General features: G+C 44.9%; 1 protein-coding gene across 9 annotated transcripts in view; it reads right to left on the bottom strand.

The window, feature by feature from the left end:
* The window catches only part of COBL (cordon-bleu WH2 repeat protein), a 276,558-nt gene that overhangs the window by 206,120 nt on the left and 48,059 nt on the right, over positions 1-22,379 (bottom strand). For all 9 annotated transcript variants that reach the window (XM_025206108.1, XM_025206104.1, XM_025206105.1 and 6 more), the window contains exon 2: positions 3,914-4,120. In XM_025206108.1, the coding sequence (XP_025061893.1) occupies positions 3,914-4,120 (207 nt within the window). The remainder of the gene's footprint in view (positions 1-3,913; positions 4,121-22,379) is intronic.

Raw genomic sequence — 22,379 nt, 5'->3', positions numbered from 1 at the left:
AGCAGGAAAGCATGTTTTATACTAGAGTTCATGGAGATAAATTATTCTAAAAAAACAACCTCTTTGTTCATACTATTAGAACAGTGCTAATTAAGAGTGCAGTTCTGTTCTTAAATCTACAGCATGGATTTCTAAAATGTGAAACAACTTGGGTATTTGAAGAACTGCCAGTACCTTTGGCATTAAAGGAACACGATCAACTTAAATTACTTTGATAAACCAACTTTTGAAAAAGATCATTGACTTTTTGATACAGTATTCTTTAAATAATATGACCTGACTTTTTTTCTTTTTAAAAATATCATTCAAAGCATTTCTTATACGAGCTGTCCTGGTCTGTTGTTAATATTTATAAGGATCTAATCAGCAACACAAATCCTGACAAGCAAATTGAAGCTAACTAGGCATAAATGCTGTCAGATGTGCAAAGAGAACAAATTGTTAAAAAAAGAGATTTTTTTTCCAACTCCTTGTTCAGTTATAATTATCTAAGGTTACTTGCAATTATAGTAGGACCAGTGTTTTCAAACAGAAAAGTGTCTACCTCAAGCGGATGGAGCCCCTTTACTGTTCAACTGCTGTCTTTCATGATGCTGGCAGATTCTGAAAAATGGGTGAGGGTTTTCCTATTCCCCACCCCCAGAAGACAGACTTTTCAGAATACACACAGGCATACTCTGCTTGCTGAAACACAGGTTATTTCCAAGTGACTTTCATTCAATCACGAAAATTACTCCAGTTTTATGTCAGTGTGACGAAGAGCAGGGTTTACCTCCTCCTTGCACTACGTGCTCTTGCCAAGACATTCCTGAGCATGCTCCAAACCTGGAAATGTGCCAGTGAGCTTGCTCTGGATCATTCCCAGCAACTCTTTTCCAGCATGCCAGAGACCAAAGTTTTGAAAGCAGCTGCTGGGGAGGAGCCCAAAGCAGCCACACCAGTGTATTCTGGGTTTGGAGTGTGCCTGTGGGAGCAGGCAGGAAGACGTATGCCGAAGTTTCCTAGATGAAGCATGCTATTGATTAAAGAGAACTGTCTCAAATGTTTACCTAAATATACAACTGATTTCCACTTAAATAGCCTTCATAGAACTTCCTTCTCCATTAGTGTGACTTTTGAAAGTCTTTGTAATTCACAGTTGGCCTGAGAAGGAAGTGCAAAATGAGAATAGCTGTTCATGCAAGTTTTACAGTCTGCAGATGCACAGACTTAAGACAGTTCATATAAATGCATCAAGTATTTCTGTATGTTATGTAAATAATAACTATAACAATAACAATAGTAATATCTGAACCGCAGTCAACCTCCACATCTTTACAAATGTGACCAGTGCTAACCCTGAGCCAGCTTCACCTTCTGTGTCCTGATATTTGTATCCACCCACAGGAATCCTATACACAGACTGATGACAATATGCTGCGTGCCTCATTGAACATAATCTATTTCACACCCTTGCTGGGATAATTCACCCACTTCAGCTTCCATAAACATTTAGCCTAAAGGGAACAGTTTGGCTAGGGATAGTGTAATAGTTTTCAATAACTCTCAAATTTCACAGGCCACTAATGCCACCAATTGGTGATTTCTGGTTTATTTCTGATATTGGCGCATGGGCATAGGACCCATCCATGAAAAGCAAACTAAGGTTTGCTTAAGGCAGGCTCAGGTATAAATATAAACAGACTCAGCCTTGTTTTTTCCCCTCTTACATTTTCTTTCGTAGTACAATTTTTTTTTTTTTGGAAGAAAAGGAATTCCCTTATTACAAAAGTTAATACTAGCTCTCTTTGTTTGAGATGCTATATAATAATCATAATTTCTGGCACAGTGATCAGACGTTGTCTACATTGGCTGATGAGCTATCTAAACTCTTTGGTTTTGATGAACAGCAATTTTCATTTCCTAAATCCATTCCATTTCCTAGTCCTGTTCTTTTGTTCTGTACTTAGATCCCAATACCTTCTATAATCTCTTTTCTCTATGCTCTCCTACACCTGTGACATCAGTGATAAGATTTACCTTCCTTTGATCCTGCAGCTCCTTGAATCTGCTGTGGCTTTTGGCCTGATTCTATTAAGTTAGGGATTGTCACCTGGGGGTACTTGGGAAGGCCCTAGGGGGTAAGTGTGGGTGGGCAGGGATGGAGTGCTGCCACCCACCACCCCGCACTGCTGTGTCCCAGGAGCCGGCTGGATGCAGGGGGAGGGGGAGGTCGCATGCAGCAGCCTCTGCTACCGTCCATGACACTGCGCTGCTGCTGCTCCGTGTCCAGCTGCATGCCATCTTCCCCCCCGCACCTCCCAACGTCTGGCCGCCAGGGGTACACTTATTAAAAAGAATGGAAAACCCCCTGTGATAGCTAGAACTAAAAGAGTTAATAAGCAGTTATAACAAAAGAAAATGCTTTTTGAAGATATCTGAAACAGAACTTATGAAATTGATTTTGTCTGTCTGGAGTATAACCCACAAGAATTATATATAACTTTTATATTAATCTTGAAACAGCATGACTTTTAAAAAGCAGAACTAAAAGATATAACTGCAGACTTAGCTAATTTTATAATCTTTTTCTGCTAAGAGATAGTAAAATAAACTTAGGCAGGGACATGTTAATCTCAGACCCCAAAGTAATGTAGTGTGATTTGCTTATTAAGTAAACCCAAGCTTAAGCAGTAACTTATTGTAATGATTTCTAACACCTATTAACCCCATAAGATAACAGCTATAGAGTAACATTATGAATAGCTATATAACTAAAAATTAGCATAAACAAGATATAAAAGAACATGCACGCTAAGTAACCCTCAGGAAGGACAGAAAAAAAGGCACATTGCTGTTCCATTCCCCTGGATCTCTTATTCCCTGTGTGAATGAAGACCAGATCCTGACTGAGGGACCTCCTCCGGTTTTCCTTCTGACAGAGTAAATTGGGGACGCCCAATTTACGCCCAACACGTCAAGTTGATTCGCTGAATCAACTTGACGTGTTTCTAACTGAAGGACTATCGATAAGTTACTAACCAAGTGGGAACTCTTAGTTAATTTCTCTATCTGTTTTATTATTACTGCCAATTTTAATTTGTATTGTTATGTTGTCTGTTTATTAGCTTAACCTTTTTATTAACTGTTATATGTGTAAACTATATCTTTTGTTGCTATAAGTAAAATTTATTCTTTCTCATCAGTGAAACTTGTCATTGCTTTCCTTCCCAACATCACCTCCTTGATCCCGAACCAAAAAGCCCAGTGGCTAGCAAAGTTGCAGTACTCAGTCAGCCTGCAACTAAATTGATATCCTCACAGTGCCCAGCTCGCCTGTGACAACCCCCACAGTGCTAGACTTAGCACTTGCGCTGGACATGATGCTCAGGGCCAGTCAGAGCATGTACCACACCTGCACTGGACTGTCCCTATGTTATAGACACAGGGTCAGTCTGGATCAGGTCAACATACCAGCCCTGTGTGCCAGAGCCAGTGCACAGGCCAAGTCCAGCATGGGCACCACATGCAGTGTAACCTAGACTGGTGCCACATACGCCATGCAGCATGCGGGGCTGGGCTGGCATGTGCTACATATGGTGCATGGGGCTGGAGCCAGCATACATGCTGTACACAGCATGTGGGTACTAGCCTGGCATGCATTGCATGTGGCACCCACAGTGGTCTGGCCCTATGCACTGGCTTCAGCATGGAGGGCATGTCTATGGGCCCTCCTCACTGACAGTGCACTTCACAGGTAGGTATCTGAAGAACTGCCAGGACCTCTTGTTGCCCAAGTGTTACCCAGCTGTGACCCAGGAGACACACTGCCAATCCTGAGAGGGGCGAGGTTACGCACCAGCATCTGATTAAAAAATAGGTGAAGGTAGGAAAAGTAGAGGTGCCAAAATGAAAGGGTAGAATGATGCTTTACCTTCCCTGCACAGTATTCCTCTGTTCCTCTCCAGTCGGCAAAATGACTGTGACATCCACCATCCTGTTTATCATATTTTCCTTCATGTTTACCAGGTTCTGATCAGGGATGACTTCCACGTCTGTGGGAGGCTTTTGTTCACTGTGGATTTTACTAGCTGTGGGAGGCTGGCCTGGTGGAGGGGGAGCTCGAGACTTCATTTTCTTCCTTAAGAAATAAAAACAAGTAATAAATTAATGGGCATCTTTACACATGCTCTGGGAGTGAGGGTGGGGCACTTTAATAATTAAGCAACCGCGGGTGGGCAGGGATGGAGTAGCAGCATCTCGTGTATTCATATAATCACAGAAAACTAGTAATGGAAGGGGTCTCAGGAGGTCATCTAGTCCAACCTGCTCAAATCAGGACCTTCCCAACTAGATCAGCCAGGATTTTGTCAACCTGGGCTTTAAAAACCTGCAAGGATGGAGATTCCACCACCTCTCTAGGTAACCTGTTCCACTGCTTCACCACCCTCCCAGTGAGAAAGTTTTCCCTAATATCCAACCTCCCGTGCTGCAACTTGAGACCGTTGCTCCTTGTTCTGTCATCTGACACCACTGAGAGCAGTCTAGCTCCATCCTCTTTGAAACCACTCTTCAAGTAGTTAAAGGTTGCTATCAGAAGTCATGTGCTTCAGACGCTTAACCATTTTCATTGTCTTCGCTGGACTCTCTCCAATTCGTCCATATCCTTGCTACTATCCACCTATCTGAGTACCGCCTATCTATTACACCCCCAAGCTTGATGTCATCCACAAACTTCATTAGGGTGCAATCCATCCCATCTTCCAGATCGTTAATGAAGATATTGAAAAAAACTGGCCACAAACCTAAGCCCTGGGGCACTCCACTTGATACTGCCTGCCAACTAGACATTGAGCCCTTGATTACTACCTGCTGAGTCTGACGACCCAGTCAGCTTTCTATCCACTCACTTCTGACCAACTCAGCAGTCCACACTATGCTCACTTTATCAACTATATTCTCCTCAGTTAATCACCTGGACCCAGGCCCACCTACAGAATTCTGAGAGACTTCTGACCAGAAGGAATTTGCAGTAACTCAGAAGATCTTAAAAGGCAAGTGTGTTTTCTTGATTCATAGAAAGTTAATAAGAAGGGAGAAACAGGGCTGGTTACCACCATATGAAAACACATTTTTTATTTTGTCTTAAATCTGTGCCTTTCCCTGCCAATTTAGACAAGTTCTACTCAACGCAAGTACCTCTGAATAATTAAGCCTCACTAAAGAATCCAGCATCTCCAACAGTTTTCCTCTTATCTCGGAGACTGGCTTTTATCTGTTCCAAAGACCTCTGATGAACATTTCCAGGCTTATCTGAGTGTACTTTACCCGTAAGAGTATGTGTGTGTGCATATGTGCGCATACATGTGCATGCACTTCTTCAGAATGCAAATCCCATGAACAGAATCATCATGTCATCCATATAACCAACAGTCAATAAGGCTATTTATCATCATTAACCTAGTTCTTCCAACCCCAAAGCTAACTAGACTTGATTCTAATGGCTATCAAGAAACCTAGTCCATCAAGCCCAAACATTATGCATATTCATGATATGCATAAAAATACTGCAGATTATTTCCATGTTTGTCAGAGCTTCAAGTGGAAGCTTAGTTAAACTAACTCTGAGCGTTTGGGAAAATCCAAATTTTCAAAATCAAAATGCAACAAGGATATGTCTTGTATAGTGCCGGTATGAAAACAAATAAGGCAAGGATACCTACACTTAACCTGCTAGTCGAAGTCTGGGCTGTTTAACTTGTGAACTGTGGATAGTATATGGAGTGCAAAGGGTTAGCATGCAGCCTGCAAGCTCCTGGCATAGCCACCACTGCCCCCCTCCTGCCATTGCTCCTACTGCAGGAGCTGAGTTCTTTGGGCTCCCCACTCTCCTCTGGCTTCCACTTCCTGCCCCTGAATCTGGGAGCACCATGGTGCAGCAGGAGGGCCAGTGTGCCTGAGCTGCGTGTACAGTGGAGGGGGCAGAGTACCTGAACTGTGTGCATGACAGGGGAGAAGGCCTGCTTGCACTGCGCATGAGAAAGGCACGTGCCAGGTTGCTGGCACTGCAGGTTAGTGGCACTTGTGGCCAAGAGGGGAGGAGAATGAGGTATTGTGTGTGCAGCAGAAGGAGCTGGGCTGCCTGTTCTGCAAGGGTGGGAGGGAGCTGTCTGTGCAGCATTGAAGAGGGGTAAGCTGGGGAGATGCTGCATGCATGGTAGCGGAGAGCCCAGGGAGGCCTTCCACTGCCACATACAGTTAGTGGTCCTCACAGTCTGCGGCTTGCATCTCACGCGGCCCCCAGGGCTGCAGCCCACAGCCTGTGGCCCCCAGCTGCCTGGAGGTTGAATAGACCTGACCTAAATAATCAAAACCACTCTGTCCCACTTGTTTTTTTAGTGACTTTAAGCTCAGAAGAGCCCTCTATAATCATCTGGACTGATCTCCCACAAGACAGAAACCTGAATCATTACTTTCCTCCCTGTCACACTGTAATCCATGCATCTGTCAGGGCTGTTTTCCTTCTCTACCTCTCTGTATTGTTGCAAAATTTAATAACATTAAACAAAGCTAATCATTTCTCCACAAGGCTTGGTTGATTAAAGTATACCAATTGGAGGTGCATTATGTTGTATGTGCATCATACACATTTACTTGGAACATTTCTATGGTGACAGAAGTATTTGAGGTAAGTATCAAAGAGAAGCTATGCTAATACATGCTCCTGTTTGGGAGTATTTCAAATTCTTGTTGAACATCACCATATTTGATTACCTTCTGTAGTAAAGGGTTCAAGTGAACCCTGTGAAACCAATGGTAGTACATGTATATCAGCAGTCTCCAAATCATTCAAATATATGGCAGACAATCTCAAGTTTTATAACATGAATCTCTCTGCTTTGATGGCTCTCTGCCCCTGCATAGATATTGATGGGAGCAACAGATAGCTCTAGCTGTCCTGCAGTCCTTTCCCACTCCTTACTCAGAAAATTTGCCACTTAGTTTCAACTATATTTACTATATGCAAGACAGAAAAAAGTAATTCTAATAAAGCTCCTATTGATTCAAGAAGTTGAATTTGGGTTCCAAATACTAACAATGAAAACAAAGTCAGATACTACAAAATTCTAATAACCATGTAAGTGGTAGGTGCAGAAATGAATGCACAACACTGTTCACTTTTTAACAGTGAATAGTTGAGATATTGTATCCTACCTGGCAGCACAGGGTTACAAGAGGTAAATTCAAACTGCAAAAAGTTAGTTCATGTCCAGAGGCAGGATTTGACTGCCCCCAACTTCAACAGTTCTTGGATCCAAGTTTTCACTAATTTATATTCCAATGATTTATACATCTGCACATTACTTTGGAAAACTCTTTGAGGACTAGAGAGGAGAGTGCTGCATCCAAATCCAGTTTCTCACATTGTCAGGAATGGCAGGACCTTATGACAAAATTCTTCAGAAATACAACTTGTAGCAACAAACTACACTATTGGAAAATGCTTATTCTGCAAACATGCCCTGGATAAACATAACAGGGCAGTCTGTCCCTTTAAGAAGGAACAGTCAACCATGTTGAGAAAGGCTAACTGCAGGGCATTTGGATAGTCCTTTAAAAAGGTCCCTGAACAGTTACCAAGGGAGAAGAAAGTAAGCTGTGAGCAGAACAGCTTGCTACAAGGAGGGGCCAGAGACAAGGGCTCCCCTCCTATTGCCCAGGACAGGGCAGAAGGGTTTTTTGTTTGTTTGTTTGTTTGTGTGTTTACTTGTTTGCTGCTTAATGACTGGGTTTTTTTGGGGAGAACTGGCTGAGGAGCTCCTCAGAGAGCAAAATCCATCTCTTAAAAGCCAGCAGGCTGGACAAGCTGCTTACTGTAAGTATATAAGGCCTCTCTAAGCTTCATTAATTTACACTTAGCCCATTTTATGCCAGTGTAACTGCACTGGAATCATTGGAACACAGTAATGAATCTGACCCTTCATTAGGAGACAGGATGATAATTATTTTGCACAGTAAAAAGAATTATCCTAAGACAGTCAAAAATGCTGAGCCCAACCCCATTCTCCTTATAGTTCTGCTAGATTGTATATGTCTCACAAGAATACCTTGGTAAAATAAGACCCGATTCATACAGTATCATGCTAATGGACCTGTAGACTAAGAGAAGGTAACTCTCTGGACACTCTCTAAAAGTTAAGTTCCTAGAAGCTGATAGAGAGGTTGCATCAACTTCTACCACTGAACAAGCATCATTCTTAGTACAAAAGAAGAACCATAATCTCCATAAAATCAACTTTTATTTTTTCCTTTGTTTGAAGGCAACCAAGCAGACACAGGATAAGTAACAAACATTTATTGCTGAATAACTAAATAGCTGACTTTGTACTTGGGGCATATGTTTAATAATTAATATCCCAATGACCTAAGATGATTAGATTTATGTTTAAGTCAGATTTTAGCATAAACAAATGGAAAAACAGTAAAATGTTTGATCAAGCTAATTTCCAAAAGACTGGTATATAAACACACTGAATTTTTGTCTGTTTTTATTTAGGATATCACTTTTGCTACATAGTCAATGTAAATAGAAGTCCAAGGAAGGCAAAATGCACACAGAAACAGGTTATTGGTGGTTGGTGAATAAGCAGGAATGATTGGTGGCAAGGGTAGAGGGAGAGCAAACTCTGGAAAGCTCAGGGCTGAATGGGACTGTGAAGTTTAGCCAAAGGTCAGACAAGGACCTGACAACTTCAAAATTAATTTTCTTTTTAATTAAACCCCCACATTACCTGCACACCATGCAGGCTCATGCTGGAACAGTCTTTCTCTGGCCAAATATGTAGTGCCAGTGACCCATGTATGTGGCTGTGCAGTGCAAAGGAGCTGCCCCATAAGCAATGATTTGGGAATGGCCTGCATGACACCCCTTTTGCCAACATCTGAATGTACACTGACAACTTCTGTAGTATGCTGCAGTGTACTGCACTGCTTGAAAATGCCCATAGTATGAGACTGCCAGCAGAATACCATGACATTAGCAATGATGTTTCTATGGCACTACTGCTTTTACTTAATGTGTTGTGAAAGCAATAAATATCATCATCTAAAAGACTCACAGAGAAAAATGGTACTATACTGACACTAGTGCCAATTACACCAAATAACCTGCTTAAATATAAATCACCTTATAATATAAATAAATATAAATATAAATCAATCACATACTTTTTTCTACTTAAGATTTACACATATTGACTGATGAGCCACTTTCTACCCTGGGCCCATATTCTACTGGAATGATTGCACCAAAATATTTATAGTTAAAACTCTGACTCAAGTATGAAAGATTAATGTGGACATGGCTTTTCAAAAAATGAAGAGTCATGGTTTCTTCAATTCTCCATTGGCACAGGGCTATATCTCATTCTAGGTCAGTGGTTCTCAACCAAGTACCACAGTGCCCTTGAGCACCTTGAAATCTTTTCAAGGGTGCTGTGGAGTACCACACTAAGATAAGCACTCTTAGGTGTGCAAACATGATTCACAAGATAAGTCCAGAGAGTTTTCAAATAGGGATTTATAGCATTAAAAACATTCTGACCTGTTGTAATTTTTGCAATAGAATTGCTGTAGTAATTTTCTGGAGTGATAAAATCAGTGAAAACTAAGAGCTGGCTTTTTCTGGGGGGTACCTTAAGTCTAAAATGGGGTGTCTCAAGCCTAAAACGGTCAAGAACCAGTGACTGAAGAGTATAGGAGAGGTAAGCCCAGAACCTTGGGGAAGTGGACTTGTATTGCAATTTCCCTGTGGTTGCTATTTGCAACTCCCTGAGGAAACAGACAGAAAGCAAGAGTGAGACCAAGAAACTGATGAAAGAGAAGAGTCTAGAAATTTAAGAGGAGAAGGAAGTGATTAGGAAAAAAAAGCTGAGTGAAATTAGTACTGCAGCTAAAAGTGTGTGAAAACACTTCAGGGACATTTAATTCTGAACAATAACAAGCAGCAACATGTAATTTTCCAAAAGAATACAAAGGAGGAACAGACCTGTGAGGTCTGATGGCCTATTGTTATGGCCCTGGTGTAATTTATACCTGTGGAAACTGGAGCACAGATGAGTGTCAAACACTCCCATTCTGGCTTTATACCCAGTTTGCAAATCTTGTCCTGTTGGTAATGGCTGCACAGAGGGCAAGGCAGTGCAGAATGAAGTCTGGTGCTTCCAGAAGAACCCGCATGGGATGCATACTCCCCAGTACGTGCTACTAGACCTGTATTAAATGCTCAGCAAGCACTCCCCTGCAGTCATGTAATTGGCTGGTGCACACAAGGTCCTAAAGCACTCCCCTGCAGTCATGTAATTGGCTGGGGCACACAAGGTGCTGACCGTGACCCCACCCTGTAAAAACGTGCCCTCTTCAGCATGGGAACTTCTGCTCGCAGCACTAGACTTTCACTGATTGCTAAACTGCACCTTCTTCCTGTATAACTGTGCCTCTTTCTGGCTGAGATCAAGTGTAGTACCTGTATATGAGTATTAGGAGGAAAGAAGGAACTCCCTACACAGTTTTCCTGTCTAGCAACCCTCATGCATGATCATGCCCACTATCACCCTTTTCTAAAAGACTGTAACTGGCTTGAATTACTGCGAGCCTTGAATCCACAAAATGCTACCATGTATAAGTAGAACAGGCTTTGGCTTGCTGTCCCTTCAAATTTAAAGGATAAACTAAATTGTACTCTAATAAAATCTTATTCCTGTTACTAAATGAATGCACTTAATGAGCTAGTCTGTTAGATGAAGAGGGATGTCTTTACACTGTCACTTTTTTACTACATCAAGACAACACCTTAATAAATTTTAAAATTAATAAAAGTTGAGTACAGTCCCTTTCTCTGGCTGTTGGCAACTCTTCAGCCTAATTTTAGTTCAACCTCCAAGAAATGTTTTCCCAAGAAAACCTGAATAGTTATGAGATGCTTGTTAATCCTATAGCTACTATGAAGCTGTTGATAACATTACAGTCCAGAACACTTCAGGGCTGAATGTTTCAATCTTTTGGTAAATTTATATAAGAATGGTTCACTCTGTACCCCGATACCAGCAGAAATAAAAACAAGCAGTTGCTTATATTACATAAAATGCTTCTTTTCTCCTTAAACATACAGTGCAGTTTACTGAGAGACTGAAATTTCACATCATGTTATATTCTAAACTGCAGAAAACAGATACAGAACTGAGATAACTTGATGGTATTACCTAGCAGCACTATTCTGAATCGCAGAGATGCCGCAAGATTGGATTTCTCAAGGGGAAAAACAAAAACAGCACTTGCAGCAATTGGAAGCAGCACAGCACAACAATGAAGTCTCTTGGTTTTCCTCAGATTAAGAACACTGAGACATACCAGCACAATAAAACCAAACCAAAGCCCTTGGATCTATATTTCTCTTGATTATTTATTAGTAAAAAGAAGCAATATCATGCAACACTTGTATTCCATGTCCTGGAAGGACAAACACCTTATATCAGAAATATCACTGCTGTTAGGACTTAGAACAGGGGTGGGCAAAATATGGCCCGCAGGCCGCATCCAGCACGCCAGCCCTTTCTATCTGGCCCTCAGGGCCTTTAAAAATGTTAGAAAATTAATTTATATCTCCCTTGGCCACCTGTCAAAGATGACAGGTAACCAGTGGCAGTAGGACCCAGCGGGAGCCTGTGGCTGAGCAACAAGGCTAGCCCGGCTCCACCCAGCTCCCCACCCCCTACCCGCCCCCAGCCCCCAACCAGAAGCCTCTGCGGCTTCTGGCCCCCGGTGGCGGCTGCATGGAGCAGCGCGGTGTCTGGGGCGCTGTGGGGAGCACCTTGGGAAGTGTCACCCATGTGGTGCGCAGCAGGTGGAGGAGCCACAGTGGTCCCCGGTGGGCAGCAGGGCCACGGCAGGCCCCAGCAGGCAGCCCAGTGGGCCCCGATGGGTGGCAGAGCTGCCGCTGGGCCCCAGCGGGTGGCAGGGCTGCAGTGGGTCCTGGGAGGCAGCGGAGCCACAGTGGGCAGCAGAGCCATTGCAGGCCCCAGCTGCTGGTGGGGTTGCGGTGGGTGGCAGACCAGTAGCAGGCAGTGGGTTCCAGCAAGTGGCAGAGTCATAGCCATGCCCCAGCAAGTGGTGGGAGCCAATGGGTGGCAGAGCCGCAGCAGGAGGTGGGCCCCGGTGGGTAGCAGAGCCATGGCCAGGCCCCAGTGGGACCCAGCAGGCAGCAGAGCCACTGTGGGTGGCAGGTCCCAGCAGGCACCAGAGCCGCAGCTGGGCCAAGGCAGGACCCCGTGGGCAGCAGAGCCCCAGTGGGCGGCAGTAGCGCAGTGGGCCCTGGTGGGCAGAACAGCTGTGGGGCGCCCTGGCAGATGGTGGAGCCACGGTAAGTGGTGGGGTTGCGGCAAGCGGGGGAGTCACAGCGGGGCTGCGGCAGGCAGTGGGCCCTGGCAGGTGGCAGGAAGCACTGCAGGAATGGGGGGCTGCAGGGAGCAGTGGGCATTTCCCTGCAGGAGGGAATGCAGGGAAATGTGGTGGCGGGTAGAAACACGGAGCCTGTGCAAGTGCCCTGGGACTGGCAGAGACCCAGGGTGGGGTTGTAGAAACACAGAGCCTACTCACATGCAGTGTGTTAAAGCTGCACGCTACGGAGCCAGCAGCCCGGCCCCGGCTCTCTCTCAGCACGCACTCAGCCACCATACCCACACCCCACCACATGCACGTGCACACGCACACACACATTGCCACTTATACCCCCTTGCTGCCCGCACAGATCACACAGTAGGACTGTATTTTAAGCTATTATGCATCCAGCTCTAGATATACTTTTTGTAAACACAGAAATCAGTAGAAAAATATTTTAAAATAAAATTAAAATAGGTTATAGTAGATGTTTTGTGTGTGTGTGTGTGTGTGTACATATATATATCTTTTTCACAGTTTCCAGATCATAGCACCCTTCCAGTACTTCCAGGGCAAGGGGAGGGACTTCCAATGGAAAAGGTCAGGGGTTAAGAGGTGGGACAGTCTCAATATGGTGACCAGGGACAGGGCAACTGTCGAGGGGTGGGGCTACCTATGCAGCCCTTGACAGCTCCCCAAGGCTTGGTAAGTGGCCCTCCACCCAAAATAACTGCCCACCCCGACTTAGATTATGTATCAAAACACTTGTACAGGACAAGTTGTATGGTGCAAGGGCTGGAGATTTAGGTAATGAGCTGGAGATTTAGGTAATGAAATTGCATCTGGGTGTTCCCAGCAATTCGAACAAAGAATCCTGGAGTGTTACCTCTGCTGAAAACAGAGGACACTACATGCACTTATCACTTTGCAGGAGGAGCAGAGCACCGTACCAATTTGGCCAACAGGACACTAAGGCTAGAGACAGACCTTCAAAAAACCAGAATCTGAATTGATTCAACCTTTGCAGGTTAGTCTAACCTGCAGAGTGAACTGGTTTGTAACAGAAAAGACACGCGACACATGCCACACTTGCTCAGGCCAGAAGCCAGGGGCGCTAGAGCACACCCTCAGCTGCAGGGAAACTGTGGGACCTGTGGCCAGTTCTGGCTGAACTGGCTGGTGAGGGGTTTAATTCTCCCCTCCCTGTCCCACCAGCGGGACGGGGAGGGGCTGTGCTGAGCAGCCGCTTCTCCCCCGCCGTCACTGCTCAATCCAGACAGGGGAGCCCGAAGCCGGTGTAGGGCCAAAGCAGCCCCTCCCCCTCCCGGCACTTCCTGCTGCAGCTTCCCAGAGCCGGCACCGGGCTGTCCTGTGTCTGCCCTGCTACCACCACTGTCCCATGGGGCAGCCCAAAGGCGGGAGTGACACGATGGAAACACAGGGTAGCCCTGCGCCACCTCTGGGCTCCCCTGCCTGTGCTGAGCACCAGTGGTAGGGGAGAAACGATTGCTCAGTATGGGCGAAAAAGCCTCTCCCCCTCCATGGGGCAGCCCACTGCCAGCTCGGGGTGGCTGCACCTGAAAGCGCCGGCAGCGGGAGGGGGAGGGACTTTTGCTTTGTGCTGAGCAGCCGTTTCTCCCCCATTGCTGCTGCTCAGCCCGGATGGGCGAACCTGGAGTTGGCACAGGGTGCATCGGGTCAGGGCTGGGGCCAGCAGCAGAAGCAAAGGAGCTGCTGTGGCTGGGCTGCCAAGAAAGGCAGTCCCGCCGCAAAGCACACCCAGCTACAAGCCCAGGGAGTGGTGTCTTGGCCCGGCAGGACTGAAGGACCCGCTGGGGGCCAGACAAAGCCCCTCCGCAGGCCAGATCCACCCAGCCTGTGGCATCTGGCTGTGCCCCCAGCTGGCTGCTGGAGTGGCAAGGGGGGAGCAACCGTGATGGGGCAGGAGCCCCTTCCCACTGGGGGGGACATGCTGCAGGGTGAGGAGAGTCCTTCTCCCCTGCTCCCTTCCCCAACCCTCAGTGTAGTATACAAGCCTCCTCCCTAGAATTCATTCAGAGACTAATATAGAGCACTGAGAATCACTAAGCTAGCTATGTGTTTTAAAAATAATAGGAGAAAAAGATCTAAAGTGAAAATATGTACTTAAAAGTAGAAAGGGGTAATTCAGTGGATTTTGTTTTGTAATGTCTCACAATGTGCAGTGCCTGCCACAGGCGAACAGGTAGTCCTGGGACAAATTCTGGGACAAATTTACCCAGGCTTTGAAATGCAAGATAGCACAGTCTAGTGAAATGAGCAAGGAATTAAGTGTTTGAACTTCATACCTCTAATTAGAACTCTTCCACTGGCTAACTGCAAGCAAGTCACTTATCATCCTCCTATTTCAATTCCCCAGCCTCAAAATGGGGGAAATACTTATTAATCACAGGATAATTAATGAATTGGAATAATCCTAACATAGAAAACACCTCAAAAACTCACTGGTTTCAATGGAAGTTTGAGGTATGTCCTAATCAGCATTCCCTATAAGCTGCGCAGCATGTGCAGGTGCACTCATGCCATGCTGCCAGGCATGCCTACGAGGCCACTCACGCCACACAGCTTAGAGGGAACGTTGATCCTAATATATGGTAAAGTCATGATCAAGGTTTGAAAGCATTAGATAATCACTAACACTGTGCTCACATTTTGGACAGAATAAAGAACAATGAACTGACAGATATGTCAAATGTTATACTAGCATATAACAGATGTCCTCAAATATAATTTTCTTCACCTTGTTTATATCTGTGAGAAACTGTATTTTTTTTGTAGCAGACTCTCTCTTCCAACATTCAGGGGAGCTACTGAGCTACTATCTACTTTTTTCTCTCTCACATTGCCTTTTTCCTTCCCAGAAAAGAAGCTTACTACATATACTCCTTTTCACAGGAGTGGTCCAGTTACAGAAATGTATTTCTTACATTAATTCATACACAGTATTTTCTTTCTAAAACAGAAGGGCATTTTCTATGGAACCAAAAGTCAAGACAAAATGAAGAACAGCTCTCAAATCCTTTCTGCTTTTCAATGTCAAAGTTATTTTCTTTGAACTTACTTTTATCTTTTTAAAGCTCTTCTCTCTTTCCTTAATACTCTTGTGTATTCTAGTTCTGTATTTGCTCTAAGCTTAGTGCCAAATGGCAGGCTCTAGGGTGCATAGAAGCCTTTGAGGGAAATTTCTGGAGACACGTAAGCCAGGTACCAGGTATCATTAGTAGCATTATAGTGATGTTGCAGCTGGTATGGTCCAGGAATTATATGATTTTTTTTGGGGGGGTGATATCTTTTACTGGATCATTGGAAAAAAGTTAGTCAAGCTTCCAAATGCAAGGTGTCCTACATACCTGGCCTACTGGCCTTTGAAAGGCTCCCACAAAGTCTGAGGTAAAGACTGAATTTTGCAGGAAATTTCCATAGACTTGCAGGGCCAGATCCTATTCTACCTACAGGTGGTACTTCTCTAGTCTGCTCAAGTCCCTGAAAAAACATTAATGTGCCTACTTTTGTAACACATCATCATCTAAGCCTTATGATTAAGCTGTAGAAAAACAAAGTGGAAGAAGAACCAGCTACTTTTTGCACTAACTGTTTTTCTGGACACTGAAGCAGCAGGAAGAGAATCACATTTAGGTGCCAATGTCTACTTATATGCCTAACGGTGGCTCACAGACTTTAAGACTCGAAGGGCCCATCTGATCACCCGTATGACCCAGGCCATGTAATTTTATCCAGGCCATGTAATTTTTACTCCTGCACAGAACCCATCATGATCAGCATTTGTCTGCCTAGTGGATCCCAAGATGGACTCTTGGAATGAGTTACACGATAACTAAAAAACCACAAGGATATATCCACCAAGTGAGAATAATCCTTATTCTTCAGTTTCTCTGCAGCTAGTGAGCATGCTGTCTGAACGGACATTGCAGGCTTTGTCCAGTGTCTCCCCACTGGATGTTACGATACCCCTCAACCCACACATACAGTGTGGGCCAAAAAAACCCAATCCTCCTCCCTCCCCCCCCAAAAAAACCAAACAAAAAACCCCAGCAAAAAACAGGTTTTGTGCTAGCATTAGTGTGGAATATAACTGGTTTGCCTAACTACAGAAACACCAGGAAAATAATTGTTGACATGTAATTAAAAAGTCATGCTTGGGGGAAGGGTGTATGGGTAAATTTTATTTTTGACTTATTACATCAATATGATTTATCCTGCCTTCCAGACACTGCTTGCAGTATATTGTAATATATCAAAGCTCTAGCTTTCATTTTTATGCTGTCACTTTTTCTTCCGTTTGTCAGATTTCTTTCCACCTATATTAGACCATTAAACCTTCCCTGGGGACTGTCTTGGCATGATGAGAAAGTTGGTGTGTAACAACCATCAGAACAATGTTGGTTAGAGTTTAATGCCTCTAGGGACTTTCAAAAGGAAGGGACCTGACAAGAAGCAATCCACTGACTCTCCAGGTTGGGGATCAGCCTCATAGCAAAGTTTTAATATAGAAACACAGAAAGTTAGCCATGCAAACAGCATGATAGACAGGGATGTGAGAGCCTTGTCCCCTACATGAAGTGACACATACCAGTATGACAAGGATTCAGAGTCTGATTTTGCTTCCTGGAGATTTATAGGGTACATCCAAATAGACGTCTGCGCCTCAAAGCAACCTCATTCTGCACACCAGTGAGACATCTGCCCTCCAATGTTGTTTTGGGCCTTTTAATTCAGTAGTGGTGAAAGCTCATGTATTACTAGCCCTAAGGTTCAACACTTGGGTTTATCCCCAGAACAGATAAAGCACAAGCAAAGGCAAGGCAGTTTTCACTGTCCTGTCCCCCCATGATACTTCCAACACAGAAGACATGCAAAGCATAATATATCCCATTACTAATCAGGAATCTCTCTGAGCCAGCCTGTCCTGTCTCCAACCTTCATGCATCCATGACCTTTGTCTCTCTGAGATTGGTGCCTGAAGTAACTGTCTCTCCCTCAGACATTTACTTCCGCTGACCCAGGCCGAGTTGTTGGTATTTTTTTATTTTATTTTAAGGAAAAAGAAAGAAGCATTAAGCTGAGGAAATGTTATACTCTTTGTATATGTATAAAACATCACCCCCTGCCTGTGGGTATTGGCCAAATTCTACTTCACTGTACATGGATAAGTTATAATGTGGGAGAGTGGCTTTGATCATTTCTAGTAATGCATACACACAAAGGTGATGGATGTGGAAAGACCAGTTATGCCATCAAAGGCCAAATCCAGATAGGAACCATTCCAGAACACTGCTGCCTATATGGTTTAAGTCAAAGGAGGAACCATCATTTGCTGCTTTCCATGCTGGAATGGCAGCCTGTCCCTATAGCAGGGACAGGCAAAGTCCAGCCTGCCAAGTCATTCTATCTGGCCTGCAGTAGGCCCCTCTAAAATTTAGAAAATTATTACCTGTAGGTGGCTGCCTGTCTAAAACCTGATGAGGCACCAGTGGCAGGAGGAGCTGGTGGCAGGACTCAGTGGTGGTAGGACCCAGCAGTGGCAGCACCAAGGCCCAACCAGAACCTTCTGCCTAAGGCGACCATGGGGCTGTTTCCCTGCCCTCCCTCCATCTGAGAGTGGAAACTCAGATAAGAATGGGCAGAGGGAGGGAGTGGGGAGGATTGCCGGTATAGCAGAAGACAGCCTGCCTCAGCCAGCACCACACAGTTCCCAGCCACATGGCTGGGACCACAGGACACAGCAGGAGCCAGTCTGGCCCCCACAGTTCCCAGCTGGCTCCTGCTGTGCCGTACAGTCCCGGCCATGCAGCCGAGAACTGAGTGGTGCTGGCTGGGCTGGGCGGGCTCTGGCACCACATGGTTCCCAGCTACGTGGACCAGGACCGCACAGCATGGCACGGCATGGCATGGAGTCAACGGGAACTGTAAGGTGCTAGATCAGGCTGGGTCCTGCTGCATTCTGCAGGCCCAGCCATGCAGCCAGGAACCACACACTGCTGGAGCAGCAGGAGAACGAGTGACAGGAGAGTGGTGGCAGCAGGAAGTGGCAGGGAAGGTAGGGAATCATGGCATGCAGGGAAAGTGGCAGTGGCGGCAAGCAAGGCAAGGGGGAAGTGGAAGTACGCAGGCAGGTGGGAGTGCAGGGCCCACGCCAGTACCCCAGGGCCAGCGGGGGCCCAAGCCGCTGAGGCAGGAGCGTGGAGCCCAAGCCCACAGGGGCTCTATGGAGCCGGGCCAGTTCCCCCCTCTCCCTGCTGGCAGCCTGGCCACATGCAGTCCTGGGGCTTGCCAGGACTGCACACGACTGGGGATCTCTGTCTGCTGCAGGCTGTGAGCACTACGAGGACTCATCGTCTGCTGCTGCCATTGGCGACAGGGGCTGTGCACAATGAGGGAGACGGGTATGTGTGGAGGAGGCATGTTTGTAGGGGGGGGGCTACCCCACCATACACATGTATCCACATCCCCCCTCACATCACCATAGACACGCACCCACCCCTATCCACCCCCACAATCCCCACACAACCACACCCTCCCCCACACCACACATACACACATGCCCACACACATGCCCACACACAGCCCCCCACAAACCCTGTACCCACCCACACATACCTCCTCACCCCTCCATACCCACCCACAATATACAAAAGTAAGACTTAATTTTAAGCTATTATGCAATCACCTCTGTGTACACTACAGAAACACATAGAAATCAGGGCTAAAATATATTTTTTTAATCAAATTAATGTACGCTGTAGTAAATGTTTGATTTTTAGAATATAATTTGGTTTTTTTTCTGGTTCCAAGAAGGCAAACCCCCCTTGCTAAAAGGGGTACTTCTAGGGGCAAAGGGAGGGTCTTCTGGTGGCAAAGGTCAGGGGTTAGGGGGCAGGACTAACCAAGAGGGTGACCAGGTGGCGGGGCACTTGTCAAGGGGTACTTCCAGGGGCAAGGGGAGGGTCTTCTGGTGGCAAAGGTCAGGGGGCAGGACTAACCAAGAGGGTGACCCAGTGGTGGGGCACCTGTCAAGGGGTGGGGCTACCCTTGAGGCCCTGGACAGCTCACCAAAACGTGTTAAGTAGTCCTCTAGCTGAAAGAATTGCACACTCCTGCTCTACAGGGTTTTACCATGGCCTAAAAGAGGTGGGAAGGCTCAAGATAGCTGACAGGATACTGGCTATGACTTTGGAGTTAGCACAGACGAGGGAAACTACATCATTTAATTCTGAAAATTCAACAGTTAAATCACAATTAGCCAGTTAATGTTAATGAACATGATTTCTCACCACTGACCACAAAGTCATGATCCATATCATGCAACTTGATTCTGCAAAATGAAGTCTTTCTCTGCAACAAAGTCTCATAATGAAGACAAATCCAAAAAGGCTGGAATCATGGCTGGTACCCTCTGGTGACCCTCTCACCTTTAGCCAATACTGAACCAAGAGGCAGCAGAGCAGAATGCAACATTTTACCCTAGTAAACAATACTGTTTACCTTCTCACACTCCTCTATCACCCAGAGCATTTCTCTGCCCGCAAACCACAGGTCTGAAAGAAAACTCAGCTCACCAAAATATCAGAGCTTATGAAACCATAAATCTGGAAACACAGATAAGTATTTAACAACTGCAACGCCTGACAGGTACTATCAACACATTATTAAACAATTAGGCATTTATAGATTTTGTTTGTTGCAATTAACTACAAAATAACAAAATAAATAATTAGTTTCCACAGGTGTCCGTGGCTGAAGACCGAGTTAAGACAGACACTTTCTTAGAAACTTTCTCACTGTATTATACAAAGCTATTTTAAGCCATAATTACAACACAGGCCTCAACATGGCTATTCCTTTCACATCGGCTCTTATCAAACAGTATTAATGATTTATATCAGGGAAAAAGAATACAATATCATAAGGCAATAAACTGTCTGATATATAGCTTACGCTATGGCAATCTGAATTTATTTATACTTAAAAGGTAACTACTACATATATTCCCTATTTATTTGGGATGTTATTTTTCTAGACTATGCTCTCGCATTCAGCACCTTGTCCCAAATCTAATAAAGCACTTGAGCACATGCTCAATTTTAAGCTCATGAGTAGTTCCACTGATTTACAACAGGATTATTTGCATGCCTAAGGTTGCCTAAGCACTTAGCTGTTCATGGACCAGAGCACTGATGTGAGGCAGATTCTGAACCCTTTTTTCACCTGGGACAATGAAGACTCACATAAGTGTCCCACAGAAGTCATGCCAAGGTTCACAATATGACACCATACAAAAAAGTAAGAAATGGAGAGCATATGCAGCTCTTTTTTTAAAAATTCTTGCTGAGCATACAGTATCCAGCACTGGCAATGTAAAGTGGAACAGGTACAGAAAAGCAAATGCATCGATAGTTTTGAAGTAATTACTTTTTGCATGGCGCAATTTAAAGAGTGAATGTATTTCATGATAACAATTTCTTAAGAATAAACTAATTTGTCTGCTAGCAGAGAAAACAAACAGTTAAAGCTACACAGGCATCCTGGAGAAAGAGGCTATCACATGACTGTAACGCCAGCCAGTGAACTGTGCTCCAATCAACTGTGCTGACTCAATAAGGGTTTTACATCTTGGCCCTGCACATTACTAAACTTCCTAGGTGTCAAGGGGTGCCCTCAATTCCCTGTGACCTCACTGGGAGCTGATGGGGCTTTTCACACTGCAGAATCAGGCTCTCCCTGCTGTTGAATTTGACACTGAAAAGCTCTTGCTTGCAGATGTGAAAGACTTACACTCTGGAAGATTAACTGGTAAAGTAAATGTGCCAGCAGCCATGCTCCTCCTCCTTGCCTCGTGCCCCTGGACAAGCCACCTATGGGTCTGTCCTGTTCCCAGGGTCCCATTCAGCACCCTGGCTCGGTAGCACCTCCAGCCCCAGCCCTACTCCCTCCCTCACCATGGGTGCTTCAATTTGCACCCCCATGTCCCTTTCCTCCACCACGTCCCTTCCCCTCTACAGACTTACCTGCAGGGCACTGCTCTGAATGCTGCCAGGCTATATTCCTGGCCATGTCCAGCTGAGTGCATGCAGGCAGCATCTAGAGGCCCTGGCCAGAAGGCATATTGTATTTATTGGTACATTACTGCATACACCAGCCAAAAAAGCTGATAGCCGATAATGTTAATTTTCCTTTTATCAGTGCTGATCTGACATGGCACTGATTTATTGGTGCACCTCTACAGATTATATTTTTGAATATTTCTTATTGAATAAAAAGCTCTAGGTAGAGGATAACAACATTTTTCCATATGTCTTTAAGGAGGTGTTGCAAGTTCTTTGCCAGCCATGATAACAAAAAGTTGTGGGTGCTCAGCTTTTTGAGAGATTAGATCCACTCAGTTCCATTCCATTACCCTCAGGTCAATACCAGACACAGCCAAAACTTCTTCTAGAAATAGAGGTCACATGTGTTTCAACAGTCTCAGACACCCTAATGCAGGAAAGAGGCAGGTTCTTCTCAGATAGCTAATCATTTTAAAGGGCCTGGACAAAGTAACCACCAGGGGTCCTGGTTTTCTCTTTTTTAAATCACAATTTTTCTGATAAATATCGCTAAATCTGATTTTAAAATCTCCCAAAATCTGCATTTTTCCATGATTTAAATGAATGGCCACTATATATATATAGGTATCAGTTGAACACAATGTTTTATTGACATATTTACAATTTTAAAGCAATTTGGAAGCCTACCAGTGCCTCAATCACTACAATAAAATACATTCTAAATACCTATAAATGTTGGTGTTTGATCTGGGGTTTTTATCATGGAAAATCAGAGCTCCCTCTGCCCCTGCTCACCAAGATGCAGGTCCAGCTGCAGCTTACCTCTCCCAGCTGAGCAGCCCTGATATGCCAGTGCCCTGC

This window comes from Alligator sinensis, unplaced genomic scaffold, assembly GCF_000455745.1.
Source record: "Alligator sinensis unplaced genomic scaffold, ASM45574v1 scaffold796_1, whole genome shotgun sequence".
Lineage (NCBI taxonomy): Eukaryota > Metazoa > Chordata > Crocodylia > Alligatoridae > Alligator > Alligator sinensis.
This window is presented reverse-complemented; position numbering and strand designations above follow the sequence as displayed.